Source organism: Lampetra fluviatilis, chromosome 20 (assembly GCF_964198595.1).
Source record: "Lampetra fluviatilis chromosome 20, kcLamFluv1.1, whole genome shotgun sequence".
NCBI classification, from domain to species: Eukaryota; Metazoa; Chordata; class Hyperoartia; order Petromyzontiformes; family Petromyzontidae; genus Lampetra; species Lampetra fluviatilis.
The window spans coordinates 11579304-11603161 of NC_136294.1; the positions used below are offsets into that span (position 1 = coordinate 11579304).

The window sequence follows — 23858 nt, forward strand, 5'->3', positions numbered from 1 at the left end:
CAATGCCGCACTACTGCCACTGCAGCAGCTGTGTTCATGTGAACAGCAACATGACAATGCCGCACTACTGCCACTGCAGCAGCTGTGTTCATGTGAACAGCAACATGACAATGCCGCACTACTGCCACTGCAGCAGCTGTGTTCATGTGAACAGCAACATTGACAATGCCGCACTACTGCCACTGCAGCAGCTGTGTTCATGTGAACAGCAACATGACAATGCCGCACTACTGCCACTGCAGCAGCTGTGTTCATGTGAACAGCAACATGACAATGCCGCACTACTGCCACTACAGCAGCTGTGTTCATGTGAACAGCAACATGACAATGCCGCACTACTGCCACTGCAGCAGCTGTGTTCATGTGAACAGCAACATGACAATGCCGCACTACTGCCACTACAGCAGCTGTGTTCATGTGAACAGCAACATGACAATGCCGCACTACTGCCACTGCAGCAGCTGTGTTCATGTGAACAGCAACATGACAATGCCGCACTACTGCCACTACAGCAGCTGTGTTCATGTGAACAGCAACATGACAATGCCGCACTACTGCCACTGCAGCAGCTGTGTTCATGTGAACAGCAACATGACAATGCCGCACTACTGCCACTGCAGCAGCTGTGTTCATGTGAACAGCAACATGACAATGCCGCACTACTGCCACTGCAGCAGCTGTGTTCATGTGAACAGCAACATTGACAATGCCGCACTACTGCCACTGCAGCAGCTGTGTTCATGTGAACAGCAACATGACAATGCCGCACTACTGCCACTGCAGCAGCTGTGTTCATGTGAACAGCAACATGACAATGCCGCACTACTGCCACTACAGCAGCTGTGTTCATGTGAACAGCAACATGACAATGCCGCACTACTGCCACTGCAGCAGCTGTGTTCATGTGAACAGCAACATGACAATGCCGCACTACTGCCACTACAGCAGCTGTGTTCATGTGAACAGCAACATGACAATGCCGCACTACTGCCACTGCAGCAGCTGTGTTCATGTGAACAGCAACATGACAATGCCGCACTACTGCCACTACAGCAGCTGTGTTCATGTGAACAGCAACATGACAATGCCGCACTACTGCCACTGCAGCAGCTGTGTTCATGTGAACAGCAACATGACAATGCCGCACTACTGCCACTGCAGCAGCTGTGTTCATGTGAACAGCAACATGACAATGCCGCACTACTGCCACTGCAGCAGCTGTGTTAATGTGAACAGCAACAGTGGCAATGCCGCACCTGATGACGATTGCTCGTGTTGCTATCGAAACGTCGTGATATTTTATCATTATTTTTCTATCTACGTGGCTTTACCGAAAGATCCAAAAAATATTAATTCCTGCAGTGACGAAAGCTTTAAGTCAACATTTCTTGACAACCGTCTCAACCCCACTGCCTTCTGGGAGTACGCAATTACAGCAACATTGATTCAGTACAAACTGCGTTCTTTTGCATATAGCGTCTCATCAGCGAGTGCAGTGCCTCTAAATTGTGCTGTTTTGTGGATCCTTACTCCTAGCGACAAAACGACGAGGGTACAGTAACAGGCGGGGTAGTCTGGAAAGCAAAAACATTGGGGGGAAATCATAAATTTGGAGTGTTATCCATAATACAGATTTTTTGGGTTCGCAGTTTAATCCCAAAAAACTGTATTATAGACCACAGTCTAACCCAAAAAATACCTGTATTATGGATAGTACTACTGGTCGCGAAACCCTACATGTTAAACTATTTGGAGTGTTAACTTTTAAAGATTGGTTAGAATCCAAACTCGGAGGGTACTCGGGATATCTCCCCGAATACTTACAGATCGTGTTGGCTCTGAAAATGGAGCGTCTGGTACTGATACTACAGCCCAAGACTCGAGAGGCCCACTCATGTACTTTGATATTTAAAAAAAAAAACATCCTTAACGATGCTATAGGATAACACTGGCTACCCCCTTATATATCCCTCCATTAACTCCCCCAACGCAACGACAACACCCAGGACAATCGAGCGGTACGTTCCTCATCACCTGGGCCCCAGGTGGCAATGAGTCTCATAGCTACCAAGCCACACTGGCACTTGGGACAATGCGGGCGTGTCCACACTCACCCGGGCACTAGGCGACACGTGCATTCCAGCTGACTTATCACACTGCTGGAGGAGCTCAGGTTGGGGAGATCGGGTTACCCACCGCTCCCCCAGCCCCGCATGACAAAACATCAGACAGCAGTGCCGAACCAAGCCAAAACTATCCTCAGCCTCCCAGCGCCCACCGTTTTCAGTGCGCACAAACTACGGCGCACCGCACCGTAAGTAAACCCTCACCGTCCCCGCACATTACTCTGCTACTCATCCTACTCAAGTCACCTCTCACAGTACACCCCCACTGCCTCGACCCCCAACCCTGCCAACACCGCATCCCCACACCCCACGATATTATGCCACGGTCCCCATCACATCCCCTGCCGTGTCTCACCAACACCTGACGCCTTCAGCCACACCCTGCAATTAGTTTAGGCAACACGATTCCACCCAGCCGTCCGCGATCCCTTCTCCTCCCTCCAAATCTCTTAAAAACCCAGCCACTGGGGGTCGCGACATGTCCACATCTGCCTTAATAGCAGTCTCTCACCACTTGTGCAGGGTGGGGAATGAGCAATTCCCTCCTGCTTTCCATACAGGCATCGAGCCCTACCCACGGTGCTGCACAACTCCGTATCCGTAACAGATTCTCGCAGCAAAAAGTAGAAATGGTGCCCGTTCGTCGGCGAGTTGCAGCTGTGGCAGCATCAACAGAAATGACAAGTTAAAAGAGTGCATGCACAGTTTTAGAAACTGCCAAAATTATTTAACCAAGGAGCTTAATAATGTTGACCTCTTCATTCAAAGGGCCCGTCTACTGGGGGAGTGCTTGAGCTTGCGTGCATCGAGGTAGTCAACTTGTCTGCAAGAGAGCAACACAATGCGCATCCTGTACTAAGGATACATTCACAAGCCTGGGACAGCACGAGTGGAAAATCACGAGTGTGGAAGAATTGAGTACATGCACACACGGAGGCACACGGTTTGCTGGACCAGGCAGACCTTACTCCCAAATATGCTGGGTTGCGAGATGGTGTCAGCCTAAAGGGGCAGGTCATCCATGTGCAGAACGTCGTGAGAATTATTTTTATGTTTTATTTTTATTATTTTATCATTTCCATTCTACGTGACTTTAGCGAAAGAACCAAGAAGATGAATCCCTGCAGTCACGAAAGCTTTACATCGATATTACTTGGCAAGTACTGTACCGTCAGGTCGTTTTTCCTTTCAAGGTAAATCCAGTTGCAGAACTGAAAAATGTACCAAGTCGGTTTTCTGAATGCTTGGTATTAGCAGCATAATTCACTCACTGCCGGCAGTATGGTCACTCGTGATATTTTGTTTGTGGAACAGCTTCCTGGCATAAGCTAATTACCATCCTTCAGAATATCATAAGAATTCAAACGTATTTCAGTTGCAAATCCCAAGGCATTAAAGATGGGCTGCCCCAAATACTCGCATTTGTTGCAGCCTTCAATTCGGGCCGTTTCTTACCAAAGTGCCTTTCAAAAGTATACCCTAACATTTAAAACAGATCTAGGTACAGGCACGTCTCGCTTAACAAGCATTTTTTTTGCGAGAATTTACTGTAGAGAGCAATTATAGCTTAACCCAATGTATTCCCATATCGAGCAAAATGTTCGCCTTCAGTAGACGGATCAAATGCACCCCAAAAGCGAGTGGCCGAACCACGGCCCGCAGCTGTTTGTTTAGCAGATGGCCTCTGCTGTGCGATTCCCACGCGCGGGCAACACGAGGTGACGATAATCCGAAACGGTTCGAGCCACCCCTAGGCACAACTCAGACGAGTTCGTGGTGTGCGGGGTGTTAACATCGCCACGAGTAAGACAAGGCCGCCGGGCATGGTACCGGCCACCCACCCCTTTGTGTTGCTGTGCCGGTCTTCATTCGATGTCTGTTTTATCTCAAATTTAGCAATCTTTGGAAGAACGTAATCAACCAGGTAGGGTGTTGACCGTTGTGTTAGTCGACTGTTGTATTGTATTTCTAAGTTACTAGGTTTGTTTCTACCTGATGACAATTGCAATCAAAACATTCTATTAATACATTTTTCTTTCTACGCGACTTTACCGAAAGAACCAAATAGTAGCTTCATTAGACGCTAATATGAACAGCACTTGGCTAGTCTGCTATGACTATAAACGGTTGGCTACGTCCGCTGCACGAAAGTTGTTCCACATACATCTTTGTCTTGGGGAGGGTGCACGAGACGTGGAGATCGAGGGCTGGGTGACGGAGTGGAGGCTAAATCAAACTAAAAAGGGGAATTTTCTTGTCGTGGTTCTTCATGGTGTTACGTTTCATTACGTTATAAATTCGTTTGTGGATACTTGTTGCTGAAACACAACTCCGCTTTTAACATAGGGAGTCAATAGGACATCTGATAATTTAACATTAGTGTACGCTTGCCGAGAAATGTCTGCGTACCGTTCAGACACCTGTACCAATGAACGATAAACCCCGTTTGTATAACAGGTAGAGCTAAACAAACGAACCAGTGACACTCACATGCAAACGTAAATACACGCGGTAAAAAAGTCAAAAGATATAAGGTTGCCTTGATCTTTACTGTTCAAATCAGCAGTACAGAAACACAATGACATTCACTGTAACTTTTATGAATGGGGAAAAGTAGGGTTACGGGATCATTAAAAAAGAACCACAACCAATCCAAATAAACATTCTTGCAGTGGACTACAACAAAAAAAGTAGAAGCGATTATACTGCATGGCTACCTGTGGACAAAAAACTGCAGATTTGGCAAAAATGGCACGAGTTGGGGATACTTGAAAGGGAAAAAAAAATCTCCAACATCAAAGTGTGACTAGTTTGGACAAAGCGAAAAGTCTAACCTCTTGCTATTTGCACCATTCCACAAGACAGTTAATCACATTTCCTTGAGGTTTAAAAACAATCATAATTGTGCTACCAATTCACAAGGATTGCATAAATACATGTCCCAGAATAGCATACAACCATTTACTAGCAACCTCATCCAAATTGCCTGTTCACATTCCCAAAGAAAATCCTGTTGGGGATTACTTCAAAACTAAAATTGAGTCAATCGATTATTTAATAGTTGTTTCTAAGGCCCAATTACAAATGACACAATTTTGGCAAGCGCAATGGATTTAGTTGAACTCATCGAGTTCAACTAAAGATAAAGTTCTGATTTTGAATAACCAACTCGTGCCATCTCACCACAATCTGACAAGACAATGGGGAGCTTTGGTTTGTTTTAGAGTTCTCCACAGTCGGCAACGACAATCTTCTTGGACGTCTTTCCACTCGACGCTCCATAGCCCTCAACCTTCTTGATGACGTCCAGTCCGTTTATCACTTTCCCAAACACAACGTGCTTGTTGTCCAGCCTAGAGAACACAACACAAGTTTCTCGTCACGATGGGGGGGGACCAGGGTGAAATAAATCATGCAAAAAATGCAGCACTATATACATAAACTAAGCTATCGCATTTATAATTTTATGCAACATACTCATTGCATAATGCTCAAAATAGTAACCATGTTCAATTTGATGCTTTTTCATTACTGCATGTACAACGAATGCATTTGCAGTAACATTCAAGTCAGTGATTTAAATAAACTCCTAAAAACAAGTCCTTTACAATGTTTAAATTACATTATTAACTTGACACGAGTGACACCCATTATACAATGCATTTCAAAAAGTAAAATCTATATGCATTTACATGCATGTTTGGCTGGCAGTGTCAAATCGCCGAGTAATCCATTGACACCCAAAGAGCACCAGGCATTTAATGATGTATTCTTAAATTATGCTTATAACAATTCTATTCCAATTTATCCAAAGTATGCATAAAACTAAATCTCAATACATCTCAGAATCCAAGCAGGGTTGTATGGCGACGTTGCCTGGATAGGCAGCTAATAACAGGTGTGCTCACAAGCGGAGGGAAGACAACTCCCATCTTGCATGCATGGAATGTGACCACCAAATTGCATTATCAAAGCCACTAGCTCAGAAGCAAGACATGTGGCTGCATTGCTTACACCAACAGCTTGAGGAGATGTTGATGCCCTTACTATAACCAAGGAGTCTTAATGAGCACAAAGCCAGTTTACTGTTGGTGGTTTAAATGCAGCCTGTTGGGATGGCTACAATAAACAGAGTTTGTGGCCCAAACAACTAGTCACACATTGTTCAGCTTCCAGCTGGTGGCCGAGACAAGCTGAGATCATCGTACATGCAATGTGGTGTCACACGACATGCATGAAAAGTATGGCAGTCATACCTTCCGGCTGTTTATGACACCGGTGTTATTAAATCTCGATTGTTTGGCGTTTTATCATATACTTCATGTTTGGATTTGTATAAGAGGGACCTCTGAAGTCTGTATGTAACCATGCATGGACAATGTAAGCTACTTGCCATGCAGTCTTTGCAGTGCAGATGAAGAACTGAGAGCCGTTCGTGTTTGGTCCAGCATTAGCCATTGACAGGATGCCTGTAGCATGGATAAATGATCAATTATAACAGCGAATATATCCACAAATTACAATACACAAACAACACAAACTAGAGCATTATGGACCCACTTCGCTTACCGTCACTGCTTAATATTACACAGTACATAAATAGAAGCCATACTTGGAAATAGTGTTGCACACTTGTTTTTGCAAACATGAAGGTACCATTGTTTTAGAAAAATATGGAGGGCATCATTTCACAAGTTTAAAGATGTTCAGAATTTTTAAGCAGCTGCAGCCTGACATGTAATTTTCCAATGTTGTATTGCTCTGGTGGCCAGTAAAACATCTTGCCTCCAGAGGGCAGGACATACCCGTAAAATTAGCCCACTTAAACTGCCAACTCTGGTATTAATAATCGGGTCCAGGGTAATCAAGGGGCTAAACTGGAGGGTGCAGCCAACTTTGGCCTCGTCATTGAAATTGCAACCCAATTAAAAGTTCTCATGAATGTAAAATTATACTAATATCAGTTAAACTAGTTCAGCTGAAACCTCTCGTATGCCATTTTATGAAAATCCAAGATGTCTTTCGTCTAAACCATTTTCAGCCACTCAACGTGTTTGGAGGAAACTGAAAACGGTACCACACAGCCCAAGTCATGTTGTGGCCAAACTTAAAACAATTAAAAACCTAATTTCTAGCGTGCATTAACTCAGGTAGGTCTTTCTAAAATGTGTGAAAAGCTTTAAAGGATTTTGAATTTGTACACATTGCCATGCCATTATATTGACATGTAAAGGGATAGATTCCAAGCCACTGGAAAAGGAGGGTCTTCCCACACTTCACCACTGGTTGAGGGCAGGGCAAAGTACATAACAACAATGAATTTTGCCGCACTGCCTTCTACTGCCAAACATGTAATCCTGCAGCAGACTTATAGCAAACTGATCTGCTTAGTTGTCAGCCTTGAGATGCAGGCACTTTCCAGGATAAAACATTCTTCACTTGAAAAATCTGATCGGAACATTCCAGGCAATTTGGCCATAGCCAAACCACATCTTAAGTTAAAGCACAGCACTGCTGGCAGAGGACCAACACTACAGAGAGGTCTAGAGCCATGAGGATATTTTGCCCAACTTTCCATGTGACCAGGCATACTGTAGGAAGATGAAGGAAACCACACGCCACATCGAACTGCTGAAAAATGCATCCCACAGCAATCAAAATGGCAAATAAAAATACTATCAAAGGCACAGACAAAAGCTCTTATCAACCGAATCTTATTCTTACCCGGGCCCTCATGCTTCAGCGTGAAGTTCTCATCCTCAAACTTGTTGCCGTAGATGGACTTGCCCCCAGTTCCGTTGCCCTTGGTGAAGTCTCCACCCTACGACAGAAAGAAACCGGAGCACTCCATCAAGACACTTCAGCCAATCTACCATTCCCAAGACTGCACTTGCAAAGCTATACAGCACTGACCTTGCAATATTTCAGCAGCAAATTGCTGTAACCACGAGTTGGCGTAACCACTACAGGGTGTTTTAGTGCCATGACAATTGTTTGTCAATGCACAAAGTGATACTTTGACCTGGAGCACCATATACAAAATATGGCCAACGTGGAAACGCAATGTACTCGAATATTGAAAGCTTGACCTGGTTAATCAATTCACCATATGGCTAAAAGGTTGCACACAAACCAAAAGAATTCCACGTACGACCCCCACTGCTTGAATTCACTGCAATAATGATAAGTGCAAAGCACTTTACAGGGATAGAAAATGGGGCACTCAATCGGCACATTTCCAATCATCCAAAAACACCATTAAGATACAACTGTTGCATTTAAACTGTAAAAAAAAGCTTAAAATAAAATTCCAAGTTATTCCTAATACTGACATTCAACCTAGCAAGTTGTTAATTCAATCATGTTCAAATCACTTGCCATTGGCACCTGTGTGTAAAGCTGTAGGTGTAAACTCTTACCTGGCACATGAAGTCGGGAATGACACGGTGGAACGTGGACCCCTTGTAGCCAAAGCCCTTTTCTCCAGTGCACAGAGCACGGAAATTCTCTAAAAGCAAAGGACAAGATAAAAATAGGAATTAAAAACGGAGCCAAAACAAGACAAACAAGACAAACATCAAACAAGACAAACATCCAATAGGAGCTCCACATAATCCAAGTAGAAGTTCCCACACAATGTACCACAATTTCCTTCTGCAAAGCAAGTGTTTATTGTACTGGAGAACAGCCAAAACTGGCAGTGGGCCTACCATAAAGCATACTGCAACGAGACATCTAGATGTGCACCATTTAAACAGCAAATAGCCAGGCCCATTTTAAAATATAAAAATACACAAATAATTGATGATGTTCATTAAAATTACAAAACCCAACAAGTGAAATTGGACCCATGAAACCGTTTTTGTAATGCAACCCCACCAGGTCAATATCGATCACTTCTAACGAATAAAATTAACAGTTTTGCCCTAATTTGCATGTTAAAATCATCAGCTTACATAACGTTAGGAGCACGCTCATTTGTACTTAAAGTCTACGATCATTAAATTGTCATTCTTGTATTGCAAGGCTCTGGAAAGCTCGCTTCAAAGTTAAATAGTTGGCGACACTTATCATTTAAAAGGATCAAGTTATTCAATGTCTCATTTGTTCCTCCGTTTAACTAAACTGTTGGGAAAAATAACCTACCATTGAAAGTAGCTAGCTTAAGGCAACAGATGCAGAAAACCTTCGATACATATTTGCAAGGCTTCTATGCGGAGGCCATTTATTTTTTCAAAGTAGCTTACACTAATTATGTACATCAACTACAGTAATTCTAAATTATTTCAACCAGTTTGTAGAGCACCAAGATTTACTTTAAATCAAGCATTTTCGAACAGCCAAGGAGCAAAATTCCCTCATCTTACATACGTCTAATCTCAAAAGTATAATTTACCACATTTGCTAATGTAACACAACCGGAACAAAAAGCACGGTACTGTAACAGGCACAACCTACCGGCAGTCTTGGGCACAACGTCACCCCTCAGCTGAAAGGCAAACACAAGAGGCACAAGACCCATCAACAAGGCAGCCAATGACAAGGTGCTGGTGGACAACGTTGCTCCTGAAGCTTACATTTGAAACAGCCACGTCCCACATCGAACATAAAATCACCGTACGTTAGTTATTTCACCCGCTAAAGCGTTCAAACTTAGTTGGATACTTATTTGCCCGCTCAATTGGCTTCTAAATATAATTTTGGCGACTATTATAAGTATTGGTTTCTGAATAACGCTCAAGTAGAAGTATATCCACACTTATGAAATGTAATCAAAATGAAGACCGAGTAATCTCGCGAGGTAATTACAAAGTACTGTAATTGTTCTAAGCATTCGTGGATATTGAACATTCGATAAGAGCACCTAACAGGAACGTTATTTACTGGAATCACGCAAGTGTTCAGAGCTCAAGACTTGGCAGGCCAAGAGGAAACGTGAATATTGACATGTATACGAATAATAGTCTAACGGTAGGTGTATGCATTCCTTTGGGAACACTGAGGCAAGGGCAGTCTACTAAAATTTAACTTTCAATTTCGGCGACTAAATCACAGTCCGTTGCACCGTGTGGTGTCAAAACAATTGTATTTTTATATTAACAGAAAGGATAAGGCATCAAATCAAGCAATTTTAATATCTAAAAACATTATTACAAACGCAGAGTGCGTAATACAGCACCTGAATATAATGCATTTTAAAATAGGAGACAAGTCTACAATACATTGCAATGGGCCCGTGCACATGCCGTTATATAAAGGATGATGGTTTTAGGAAAAATCTGCCAGCATTTGATAAATACATGGTGGTTTTGTCGCCCCGGAACTTTAATGCGATAGCACAGTTGTGGGGTGAGTGTTGCAGAGATGACAGGGATGCAGAGATGGCCAAGACCAAAATTTGTCGATTCTCACTGCGGTCAAAGAAAACCGAATCTCAAAGACGACACATAATGGGCGACCCCTTTGGCCAAATACGGGGATCTGCCCGCAAGTCTTAAAAACACATTTTCCAGTGCGCATTGTTCTGAAAATGGACGAAACCTCCATTAAAAGTATAAAGTTAGCATTTGCTATAATTACTTCACCCCCCCCCGCCCTATTCAGAGTGGGTGCGGCCACACCGCCTTGAGGCAGTGGTAGAAATGTCACATGGCCGGGGACGTGTCGACACGAAAAACGAGCACCATCGTAACTTCTTAGTGGCAACACTTTTGATAAATCCCAGAGCAACAGAGGGCTTATCGTCTACTACCTCACCAGGATATGACCTCACCATCTTCCACAGCGCGCTAGCGACAGCGCCAACACGCCCCCGGACATTATGGTTGCCGATAAATGCATGAAGAATTTGAACATCCCTTTGTCAAATCAACTACTGGATAACACCACATTCCATTAGGGTGCTTTAACCAATACTTCATCGCGCTGGTCACCGAGGGTTTACGGGCACCAACTAGTTGCGACTTTGCCAATGTCGCAGTGCACCAAGCAATGTGGTACTGATGCCCCCCCCCGCCCATTATACTTGGCAATCGATACACACGATGTTGCCAATTCACTTGGGTCTTCGCCTAAGTGGCTTTGATCAAATGCAGAACTTTGTATGACACGAGCTAATAATTTATGGGGGCCAATACCCAAGGCCTTTTCGACTCTTGCATGCGCATGTCACTCCCACCTGCATATTTGAGCAGCTGTGCGCAATTGACTGCAAAGCGTTGTAAAATAATATGCAACCCGACTGCAATACTGTCGCCAATGATGGATTTCGTCTGGAATCCAATACGCACACCCCACACGAAAAGGCACACGGGGGGGGGGGGGGTCACGATTGTAAAAAAAAATGACTGCTAGGACGGGGCGCGACCACCCTAACCACAGCGCCCGGTGGTGCACAGCGAGTGACGTGGAGCCACGACCCCACTCACTGCACCAAGACGCTCACTGCCTAGAGGAGATCACGGGAACTGCACCGTGCCGGTCACCGTACAGGGATGGGAAGGCCGGGGAGCGGCGCTATTCGATTCCCCCCCCCCACCGCGTAAAGAGAACTTGCATTGCCATCAACGTCGCAAAAAAAACACCGCACGACTATAGGCAGCGAGAGCATGGGCAATTAGTAGCCTGCGGTGGGTTCAAATACCTAATAAAGCAACCCGATACGCTGTTAGTAATCACAGTATTCGTCTTCCCGCCTCTCCTCCCCACGCACCATTTTGCCGCAATCCCACGTTAATGTCGTAGTTTAATTCGTGTGCTCAGTGCAGTGGCCGCCTTGGGCCCGTGTTGTCATTCTCGACCGTACAAACTCAATTCCAGAGCCCTCCCTCGGCGTAGCACGGTCGGTGGCTTTTATACGGAACAATTAGAATCTTAAGTCGGGATCAATAATTAAAGCCTCTTCGAATACTTGACGCGTAGTCTTATAGATTGCAATTGGTAGGAGTTGTGGCAAGAGAGAGATGTTGTCACATGCCCATTTCACAAAGTCCCTCTTTAAATTATATTCTACAACGATGTTTAACAATGCGCTACATTGCCTTGACAAGGTACTTTAAATGTGTCCCTGTACTTCCAAGGTTTAGAGGTTTCAGAATTAAAAATTCAAACGTAGGCGATTTGCTTTCGTGCAGGCTTTAGACGTCTGGCTGCATTTTAAGAATTCCGATTACACAGCCACGTATCAATTTGTAGTATCGATTAGGAGTTTAGAAAGCATTATTTCGGTTTGGCGGGGAAACGCCCCGAAGGCCATGGCCACATCCTTCACCGCGACTCAACCCACTTTAAAATCGTGCAAATCTTTCTAAAATCATTAACGAGTAGCTGGTGCTCTTCCTCCAAGTACCGTCAACTGTGGGGTTATTCTAATACCTAATTTTACTGAACATTTATTAAATTAAACATTACAATGCATGGTCGCTGAGTCTTCAAACACGCGGCCACGCGGGGCGGCAAAAGCCACAAAATCCCGCGCTCTGCAGAATGACATTTATTTTCTCAACGCAGACTTAAAAATCAACCTTAGAACGTTTAACTAATTCCTGCCCCATTTACAGCCCTACCCTGGTGTCTTAAAACGAGACAGCAAGAAATATTTTATTTAAAAAAAATCAAGAACCAATATTTCAATGATCGTTATGGACGTCCCCGCCATGCGCAATACAAACAAAAATCAACCGGTGCCAAAACAAAATAACATCTTTACATTCATCAAGAACATATTTTTTAAGTTAAAACTTCTTCATAAAGTTAAATTAGCACGGTGAATTAATTCACAAAAAAACATTTTTGTTAGCTCAACTGGCCTCATGGCCCATCCCAATGGCGGGAACAGCTCCCGGCACGAGCGCCACAAAGAATAGAAAAAAACAATAAAAACCACAATTATCATCTCTCACCTCCATCACGACGCGACCCACGGCAGCGCCGTCGGCGGTGAGGTCAAAGAACACCTGTTTCACAGCCATTGTAATGCTAATTTGAGCTTCCTTGCCTTTGTTTTCCCCACTTTAAACTTAGCAAGGGGGTGGAAATTAACGTTGCAGCGGCGGTGGAAGTAGTAGCAGCAGCAGGGCCCGGAGACGGCGGAGGAGGGAGTCGTCCGCGCCGCGCCGCTTTTATACCCTGAGACCGCGTCACAGCCCCCCCCCACCTCCACGATACCACTCCGCCTCGAAAAGTAGGGCGGCGTGTTCACACGGACATTTACAGTGCACCAGCACCAACTTAATTACCTGCCAGCAGCATCTTTTTGCTTGAATGTTACATTTAACGACTAATTAACGTACGGTAACGCTGTATTTTTGTTAAAATTGCATTTATGTGTAAAGAAAAAAAAATTAGGATGTCGAGTTTTTTTCTATTGAAAAAACATTTTTTTGTGTGGATTCCCCTGCATTTGAATTTGGGAAACCCGTTAGGCTCTAAAGGGACGGCGTATCCTCGTCCCCTCGCTCACAGAGGGTGCCTTGCCCACCACTGCACCGTCATTCATTCATTCTTTATCCTGTGCACGGCTGCTGTAGGTTGCACAGTAACAGCTGGGGGTGTCACGGTGGCGAGATGAGAACCGCCTCGCACAGTGTACACAGGAGGTCGTGGGTTCCATCCCGACCCTGACGCCTGCTGCTGTACTGTATATTTGGAATTTGAGTGTGTCTCTCTCTCATGCCGTGGTCGCGTGGAGTTTTCTCAGGGTCCTCACGAGTTTCCCCCTCCACATTTCGAGTCAACATCACCACGCGTTTAGAGCATTTGGCTGCTGTAAATTTCCACACGATAGGGGGCCGTTCATAAATTACGTCACACGATTTTGGACGATTTTTTTTACCCCCCCCCTCGTCACAAAAAATCAGACCCCCCTCAAATATGATGTCACAAAGCTCTGCCCACTCCCCCCCCCCCAAAAAAATAAAACATGCTTCGAATCGCTTTAAACTACTGTAATTGTAGTGCGTATTTAATGTGGCGCTGCACTCTGATGTTGTAGGAGAAAACATTTATTAATACGTCTATTTAATTAAATAGAACGTGTTGTCTATATTTATTTAAAGTTGCGCATTTTGATGTGACGTCACATTTCTCCCCCCCCCCCCCTCGTCACACATCGTCACAAATGTCTGACCCCCCCCCCCCCCCAGGTGCGTGACATCATTTATGGACGGCCCCTAAGCCACTTTGTTGAGCTATCATTTGTGGACAGCTCACTTCTGCACAAGAGCTATGTAGCTAAGTGAGCCCTTACCTGGTATAATAAAATAAATGTTTAGTCTTTTAAGTTTACAATCTCACATTCAGGTGGTGGTCAAGCCAGACAAACCGCATCAGCAGCAGCGGAGTGGATCATCATCGCTGTGATGTCTCCTTCGTATTTGTGGATCGGCAATTGTGTCGCGATATGTCGTTGCACGGTCTGTTCTGGATGACCACAGTTACACACGACTACTGGGGGAGTTTAACACATTCCTGCGGAGGGAGCTGGTAGGAACGTTGGGTTGCTCGGTCAATGGCCGGGGTCAACGGCGGCGTGGTGTATTCCGCAAATATGGCCGACTGTGAGGGCGGGCACAAGCCGGCGTGAGTAGGTTAAACGTTGAGTTTTATAAGGACACCACGGGGTGACCAGCCCCTCCCCACCCAGCCCCACCCCTCCCACCCCCCACCCCTCCCCACCCAGCCCCTCCCCACCCTTCCCACCCAGCCCCTCCCTCCCCACCCAGCCCCTCCCTGCACGACGGACGGACGGACACAATAATCCCTTGTGGGCTGGTGGAACCAGTGGGTTCCTACCAGTAAAACCTTCCACTTGTGTGCACCATCAGCTATCCGCATCCACTGCCGTGGTTTGTTCAGTGGATGCGCTTTAGGGTGGACCATGAGCTTCGTTTAAAGACCAAAACCAGGCATCTTCTTGCGTTGGCTCTTTCACAACAAGGCGGTGTTTTGTGAGTTACTTTGAACTACATTCAGCTCGCCATTCTTCATCGGGGATTGAACTGGCATTGTTGAAGGTTTCAGCGCACAGGTCCAAAAGGGCTTGGCGTGACTTGAAGCGATGACTAGGGATGGGATTGAGGTCCTGATGGATGGGCAGGCGACTGTTCTCGATTCGCAGGACTTCCCGAAGGGTTACTATGCCCGTTTGCGTGGCCCGTCAACCCCTCTGTCAAATGTCACGCGTGCTTACACACTCGCATTGGCAAATATTAACGTGGAAGCTGATGTATAACATAAAAATCCACGATTTCTATCTACTCACAGTGACTGTAGAAACAGTTTTAAGTGTTTTAATTTCACCTATTAGCCTTGTTATATTTCTACATGCTGATTGCTGTATCATGTTGTTGTAGGACCTTGGCATTGTGAACGGAGCACAGTAGGGGGCACAGCTGGTGCATCTGCCACCCATCTCAGTCAACCCATAGCACCTGAGTCTGTTCCGTGACCTCCTGTCAGCGAGCCTTTAGCACCTCACGTGGCCTCAAAGTGCACCTGGCCTGGCACCGGTGCCGTGGCGATGTCACTGCCATTTAACGATGAATGTCGACTTGGTATAAATACCAGCTTTAATAATTAATCATTGTTGAATGATAGTAGGAAGCCGTTCTATACCCTTAGTCGACTCCAATCCCAATGAACTAGACTAACATTCTCAAGTTATACATTCCAGTTCAGCTATGTTAAATACAGTACTGCAATTTAAATCTAGTACTGTACCAAACAATTACTTTGAAGTTCACACGGTACGATTTTAATGATAATGTCAGCAAAAGTCTGCTTTTCTCTTCTGTCCTGCAAAGGGGTCATGCTCACATGTGCACAGGTTATATATTGTACAGTGCCTTAGGCATGAGCTGTTTAAATGGAGCACACGCTGTAAACTTACGTTTACAGCGTGTGCTCTAATATCCTGCTCATTTCTGAGTCCAGCATTATTAAGAGGTATTGGCTATCCAGTGATCGTGTTGCCCTGATTCTAATTTATCTGATGGGAGATTTTTTTATGCAGATTTTTTGGAAAATAACCACGTTTTCTGCTGGGTCTCATTGGCAAGCTTGTGGCCTGTTAGAACTTACACTTCATATTCAGAACCGTTTTTGTGCAAAAGTCAACAGCGGTCATACCAAGAAAGGATAGTTAATCTCCTACAGAGCAGAGGGTGGTCCAGATGTCTTGTGATCCCCATTTAATTCTCTAAAACGTAAGTTTTGTATACCAATGGGTGTAAAAACAGAAGTTAATAACCAAAGGGGTGGAAATATGTAAGGGGTAAATTAATTGGGGGTCACCACACATCTGGACCACCTTCTACAGTGCATTCGTATGGGATTGCTGCCATTGGGTCAGGACTGAATGGCAATCAGCACTGTCCATTTCTCTTTTGAGGATGTAGACACTTTTGAAATTATCAAATTATACTTTATAATTTTTGTACAAGCAACTTGCACATACAGTACTGTATATGCTTTACAGCCTCAAACGCTTCCTGTTAAAACCATTAAGAGATTGGGCTAAATATTACTGATTATGGCAAAATACCAATGTTTTTTTTTGCTGTGGTTCATTTTGTGTTAATTGGAACATTTATAATGGGATTCATACCCCTGCCACCTTTCACCATATTCCCCAGTTGCCAGTCCAGATTTAACAGCTGTGTCGTTGTCACCACTGTCTCCCAACACCCGCAGAGAGGGCTTACATCTCTCTCTCTCCCTCGAGAGTGGGCTGGCCACATTCCACGCTGCTGAAAAGTCGCTGCATTGCCCTGCCACTTACGTGATTTCCACTGCAGACTCCATTTTCTCAGCTTAGGTCTTGCGGGGAAACAACGCACGTGCCCCGTGCTTTGAACCTGCCATCTATTCGTTACCGCAAACAATTGGGAAAATGTTGAGCAGCCAGTGGTACTAACGAGGTATGTGGCATGCTGCTAATTAGGAGCGATTATTTGTGATCACATGGGAATGTTGATTTTACCAAAACATGTGACAATCGGCCAAAACAGATCATCACTGTTGCACGATGTTTCTGTATCTGGAACATAGCATTTGGGAATTCAGATTTTATGCAGATGAAGCATTAAACATGTTTCATGTAGTCCCATGTGCACAAAATGCATGTATGGTGTAAAAACATGTAAACACATTAAGATACAGTTAATTGAAATTTTAACCATTGGGACTCCATCAGAGTGCCAATCAGAGGTTAACAATTGTAAAATATATTTTGGCTAAAAACTACTCAAACAAGTCGAGATACAAATGTTGATTACATTTTCCAAGACACCAGAGGAAATCATTGTTGTAAAGTACTGTAAATGAGACTACTGTAGAGTACACTGTGGTATTAAAAGTTAAGTTGTGTGTAACATTAAATTTAGCATTTTCTCCGACACTGGAAAAGGTTTGTCTTTGCAAATAACAATTTGGGGTTCAATAATTCGATATTACAGAGAACATCGTTTAGGTATATGCTGTGCTTTTTACAGTATCTGTGCACTATTTTTTCAGTAACTCAAATATATCTGCATTTAATGCATATCAAAGTTAACAGACTTTGTGATGCAATACCATTTTAGGCACAATTGGAGTTGGTTTGAAAATACAATTTAGACAGTGCATATTGTACAGCACAGCAGTTATAAACAGCAGTTATATACTGCTGTACATTAAGAATGCACTTCACTAATCCACTCTATAACTGTTGTCGAAAGTCTGATATTTATGCTGATCCTGCACCGATAGAAAAAAACTTTAATTCCTTGAGTTGTGAGTGGGATGTGGGGACTGGTTTGTATGTGCTAGTAAACACATCATGGGTGGTTATCGAATTGAAAGAGAGTCCACGCAAAGATATCTTTCGGAATCTTCATTTATCCTGGAGAAATCCGATGAGCTATGAAGCTCTTTTTCACAGATGTCCACACTACGCACAACCCACGACGTGCACCAACGGGAGCCTTCTCAGAGCCCCGAGCACGTGACACAACTTTACCTTACCTGGAGTCCCTCCTCTTACCGCCAAATATCCTCACTTGAGGTCTCCTCCACTCTCCTGCCTCCTTTTTGTGGCTCTGTTACCACCGTTTGTTTTATTTATTAATCCTGGGTGTGGTCCCGTGTCCCCACCTAACCTCAGCAATGTTCCGCCACGACCCTTACATCACCCCCTTCCTTGAGACCAAGCCGTCCTCGGCTTTGCCAATCCATGTTTCCCTAATGACTGTGATGGAGCGTATATCGCCCCATCAAATGTGCCCCTCAAAGCACCCCTAACGCGGGCGGAAACTGTAAATAGAAAACAAAGAGGAAAATTGCACAACGCAACAACCAAAAAGCATGTGCATCTTCTAATGAAAGTCCGTTATGTGCAAAAAGAACTGGGGAAAGCGATGAGTGGAAGAAGACGAAGGAAATATAGGAAGAAAGGACAAAAACACAGTCATCTCCGACACTTGACGCGCCACGACATCGTCAACACAACATTTTATGGAGAACCCCTTAAATTCAAGGGGTGGGGGGGTTCCCAAGGATGTCGGCATGTTCCTCCGAGTGAGGCTCTTCGGGTCCGGCAGCGTCCATGGCACCACTTGGCTGGGTGCTGGGACCCTTTTGCTGGGGCTAATGTGGGGATGGTCACCGCGGGTGGCTCACAGTTGACCCCGAGGATGGAACGGGCCCAGGTCAAGTTGACGCACCAGCAGACGCATGGGCGACCCCCCTGGAACCCAGCTCGGGGTGATTGAAGCAGTAGAGGCAGGCAACGATGAGTGAGAGACAACTGCATTGTGATCATCGGAAGACATCCTAGCTATGCACTTGTAAATCTAGATTGGAAATTCATTGATTTAGAACTGTTTAATGTGTTGTCCTTCCCCCGTACCTCCGATTAGCACGGTTGGCTATGTACGGTGCGAAAGAAGTCCAACACACATATGCTTTCAAGTGAGAGGGATGAACTTAGCAATGGCAGTTTTGCATTTTAATGCGGACACATTGCGACCGCAGAATCCGGATAACCTTGACAGGTTCCCTCCATGGTTTACACGATTGAGAGATGTTCCGGTCGGCATTTGTGCAGCCATGCCAAGTTGCCGAACTACCCTGCCAATAACTGGGATTTTTAAAGAAGGCACGAGTCTTTCTGTCTCCCAAGTGCACGATCTATGGGGCCGTCCATAAATGACGTCACGCGATTTTGGACGATTTTTGACCCCCCCCCCTCTCGTCACACGGCGTCACAAAAAGTCAGACCCCCCTCAAATATGACTTCACAAAGCTCTGCCCCCCCTCAAAAAAATAAAAAAATGATTCAAATCGCTTTAAACTATTGTAGTGCGTATTTAATATGCTGCTGCACTCTGGTGTTGTAGGAGAAAACATTTATTAAAAAGTATATTTAATGAAATAGAACGTGTTGTCTATATTTATTTAAATTTCCGCATTTTTATGTGACGTCACATTTCTCAAACCCCCCCCCATCGTCACACATCGTCACAAATGTCTGACCCCCCCCCCCTAGGTGCGTGACGTCATTTATGGACGGTCCCTATCGTGTGTGGATGTCATTGCGCGCTATGAATTTCCGGCCAAACAAGTATGGGTGGAACTGGTGCACAACCGACAGCAGTATTGTTGCTTGGTGGGAGACAGAGCCTGACTACCGTGTACGCTAGAACCATCTCCCTCCCATGTTGCACTTGGCGACAGCACAGCTCCGATGCCGACATCACTCGCATCGGTGTCTGACGTGAAGAGCAACGAGACATCTGGGTACGCAAGAGAAGGCGCCTTAATCAGGCGCATACACAGCTGCTGGAAAGCAGGTTCCTCTTCTTAACTCCACGGACAACTCTGGATTTTACTCGTAAGAGCATGCAGGGGTTTCACTATGGTGAGAAACTGGGGTACGAGTCATCGATAATAGGAAACAAACCGAGGAATCTAAGCACCTCTGGATCTGATATTGGCACGGGCTGTGTTCGTAGGGTCAGCAGCAACCCCTGGTTGCACTGACAATATGGCCAAAATATCAAACCGACGATTGAAACAAATTCTCACTTCTTGGGTGTAAGTTAAAATGTCGACCCCCGGACTCTAGTGAATACCTGACGCAACCCATCTGGGTGCTCCTCGAATGAGCTACCAAACACAATCCATCATCCAGATATACGAGGCATGTATTCCCACTGGAGGTCCGCCAACATAAATTCAATTGATCTTTGAAGTGTTGCAGGAGCCGTAATCAGCCCCATCGGCAAACAAGTGAGTTGAAACATGTGTTCGAAAGGCCATCTTTTGTCGGGAATCCGTGTTGTGGGGGTCGCTAGCCCCCGAGATCCCTCCCTCGATAATGCTAACGGCCGGGCTAACATCATCAATCGCCCCCCCGCTGCTAAGCGAACCGCTGCTAGGTTCCTCACCCATGGTGTGGGAGCCGTCGCCCGAGGATTCCCCTTCACCGCGGGTCCGCGTAGCAGGCATGGTTAATTACGTACGCGCACACCCACACACAGCTCCACACGCGATACCCACTCTTGCGCCGCTCTGCGCCGCGCTGGCCGCTCACGTTACGATCGCGCACCTGGGGTACGCCGATTACGCACGCCGAGAGCTTACGCAAGTAACGAGCACACGTAAGCGGGGCACACGCCGACACAACGACTCAAGTTGCCGCCGCCGGGCGCGCGAGACAAACTGTACAACAATGCGCAGCCGATTACGCGCTCGAGCCGCGGGGTTGGGGGTCAGGGGCCCACCACTGCGCCGCACTTTACGCAAGTAACGAGCACACGCAAGCGGGGCACACGCCGACACGACGACTCGTCCCCTCCCGCACTCGCGCGTGCACGTCAACACAAGTATCGTACAAGGACGATTCTCCTCTCACACGGCTGCGTAGGCACGCCAACACACAAAAGTGCTCTCCCCGGGCGTTAACACACACACCTCCGTACCCGCACAATCGTACAGAGACCACGGCCTTTACGCATACAACGACCACACACCCGCGAATGCAGTGCACGCTAATACCACGTTCAAAAACACCCAACAACACGGTTTTGTTACTACGCTCGAGATTTTATTAGCCCTTGTTAACCCACCGAGCCACCCGTGTGTGTGTGCGGGCCAGCAAGGCGCTTCTAACCCACTCTCTGGTGGCGTGCAGCCCTATTCTATGCTGCGCTCTCTGTTAAACCGCTTTCCTACTCGTCCTTACCCCGAACTAACCCTCTCCTACGGATCCTACTCTCCGCTCTGAGGTGTTGTAAGGCGCGTAATACGATACCGTCTGTAGTTCTTGGTGACCTTGCGGCGCTCAGATCGTCCTGCAGACAATCTAGCGGCTCGCCCGATGACTCCCTCGTCGCTGACCCCGTGTCAAAACTCCAGAAGAAGAGAGTTCCCTACTGCCCCTGCGTTTTCTTTTAAACTATTCACATCAAAGGCTAGGCGCCCCCGTCCCGACCGCCTTGGTCTCTCGACCAATCCTGAGCCTAGGATTTCCCGCTCTTTTGCGATCCCGCCGGCCTTTGACCTTTCGACCAATCAGTCGCCCCGGGTCCTGATCCCAGCTATCTGCCCTGCTGACCCGTGTTTGTGTTTGTATGCGTTTCTAACTGCGGGGCTCTCTGAGCTCGCCGTGGTCGTGCGATCTCAAATCCGCCCACGGCGCCGCAGTGTTACTTGGCCTGGGAAGGGTCCTGTCCAATTCCCTGGCCCTGAGAAACCGTGGGGTAACCCCCCGAGGGGGCCCTCGGGTGAAAACTCAGGGTAGGTGACCCGACCACGAGACCCTACGTGGGTGCGGGTGCGTGCTTATGTGGGGGGGTGATGGGGGGCAGTGCGGTGGTGGAAGCCGGGCGGCTCCCTGGCTCGGCAGAGCGGCCCCGTCGCTGTGGCACCACATAGCCCCCCGGGGTGCCAGTCCCCGTCTCGGGTTGACTGGAGCACCTCGCCTGGGTTGCCCCCATGAGGTATCGCCGCGGGGTCCGCGGGATTCGCCCGGCCCTTGTGGCTGGCCTCGGGGGTGGCGGCTCCGTCTCCTGGGGCTCCGGCGGTGGTCTCCTCCTCCATTCCAACGGCTCCCCTCGGCCTCTGGCACCTGCGGGCTGGGGAACAAACTCAGAAGCGGTGGGGTTTAAGGGTCGCCGTCCTCGTCGCCCCCGGCCCCGCCCGGGGCCCCTCGGAGCCCGGGGCTCCGTGGGGCCCATATACTGCGCGAGGCCCCCGGGCACGGGGGGTGGGGGGACCCCGGGGTTTCGGGGTACTTGGACGGCGGGGCTCCCCCCCTCGGGGGCTGCTCGCCACGGCTTCAGTCGGCGGATGTTGACCACCATCTCCCGGCCTCTCTCTCCTCCCTGAATCAGCACCGTCCATGGTGAGATCTGCCGTCTCACAATCCAGGGTCCTCGCCAGTAGGTGGTCAGCTTCCCCACCTGTCCGGCACCGACGCGGGGAGTGTACAGCCACACCTCGGAGCCCGCAGTGTAGAAGGGGGGCTCCATACGGGGTCGGGCGCCCTGCTCTTTGCGCTGGTGCGCGGCCTCTCCGTGCGGGTAGGCTCGGCCCCTGGCCCCTCGCAGGGTCTCCAGCAAGTGCTCCACAGGGTGGCTCCCTTCCTCCCGTTGCGGCGGAGGGACACCGAACAGCAGATCTGCGGGCAGGCGAGACTCGCGACCAAACATCATTAGGAACGGGGTCTGTCCTGTAGATGTGTGAACGGCGGTGGTGTAGGCGAACAGGGCATAGGGGAGGTGTTCGTCCCAGTCCTGTTGATTCGCGGCCGCCATGCGTTTAAGCTTCCCGGCCAGAGTCTGGTTCATCCTCTCTACCATCCCGTTCGCCTGGGGGTGATACGCCGTGGTTCGGTCCTTCTGGATCCCGAACTCTCGGCACAGCGCCTGGAATAGTTCGGCCTCGAATTCACTACCCTGGTCGGTAATGACTCGTTTGGGGATCCCGCACTTAAGTACGTAGTTTTCCACGAAGGCCCGGGCCACTACGAGGGCTGTTTTATCCGGGATAGCCACCGCCACGGGGTAGCGGGTGAAGTACTCCACCGCTACGAGAATATATCGGTTGCCCCGGTGGGATCGTGGAAAGGGCCCCTGCAGGTCGATTCCGACCAACTGATTCGTCCGACTGACTCGGAACGGCCTCAGGGGTACCTGGTACCTCGCCGGCTTTTGCCCACACTGCTGACAGGCTCGGCAGCCCTGCACCCAGGCGGCCACATCTTGCGCCAATTTAGGCCAGAGATACTGGCGACGCAGAGTCTCCCGGGTGCGCCGTTCCCCATCATGGCCCCCGAGCGGGTGGTCGTGTACCAGTCGTAGTAGTTGGGGTCGCACATGGGCGGGAACGCAGATGCACCCCGGCTGCCCAGCGTCGGCCAGTTCCCTCACCACCCCGTTTTCTACACACAACCGGGCATACAAACCGCTCCAGGGCCCTGGTAGTGCATCCTTCTTCTCTCGCAGTGCCGCCTCCACCGCCGCCAGATCCGGATCCCGCTGCTGGGTTTGTCGCAGCTGCTCGTCGTCCAAGCCCGGGAAGGCGCAGCCGACATCCTCCTGGATCCGCCCGGTTGGGGTGGGATGATCCGTCTGTCCCCGGGCTCCTTCTGCAGGGGTTCCTGCGGCGCACACCGCACTCTCTCTCGGGGGGGGGAGTTTAGTTTCCGCGCGCTCCTTGGGTTCTGCTGCCTGGCGGCAGCGTCCCCCCGTG

At 47.5% G+C, this 23858-nt stretch overlaps 1 protein-coding gene across 1 annotated transcript; it reads right to left on the reverse strand.

The window, feature by feature from the left end:
• Positions 1 to 4656: 4656 nt before the first annotated feature.
• On the reverse strand, positions 4657 to 13234 carry LOC144937964 (peptidyl-prolyl cis-trans isomerase-like). Its single transcript, XM_078865616.1, has 6 exons — positions 13028 to 13234; positions 9585 to 9615; positions 8546 to 8634; positions 7851 to 7947; positions 6520 to 6595; positions 4657 to 5479 (listed from the first exon to the last, which is right to left on the reverse strand). Exons 1-6 carry the CDS (start codon positions 13094 to 13096, stop codon positions 5347 to 5349), a joined length of 495 nt encoding a protein of 164 aa, XP_078721742.1. The 5' UTR covers positions 13097 to 13234; the 3' UTR covers positions 4657 to 5346.
• Between the last annotated feature and the right edge of the window lie 10624 nt (positions 13235 to 23858).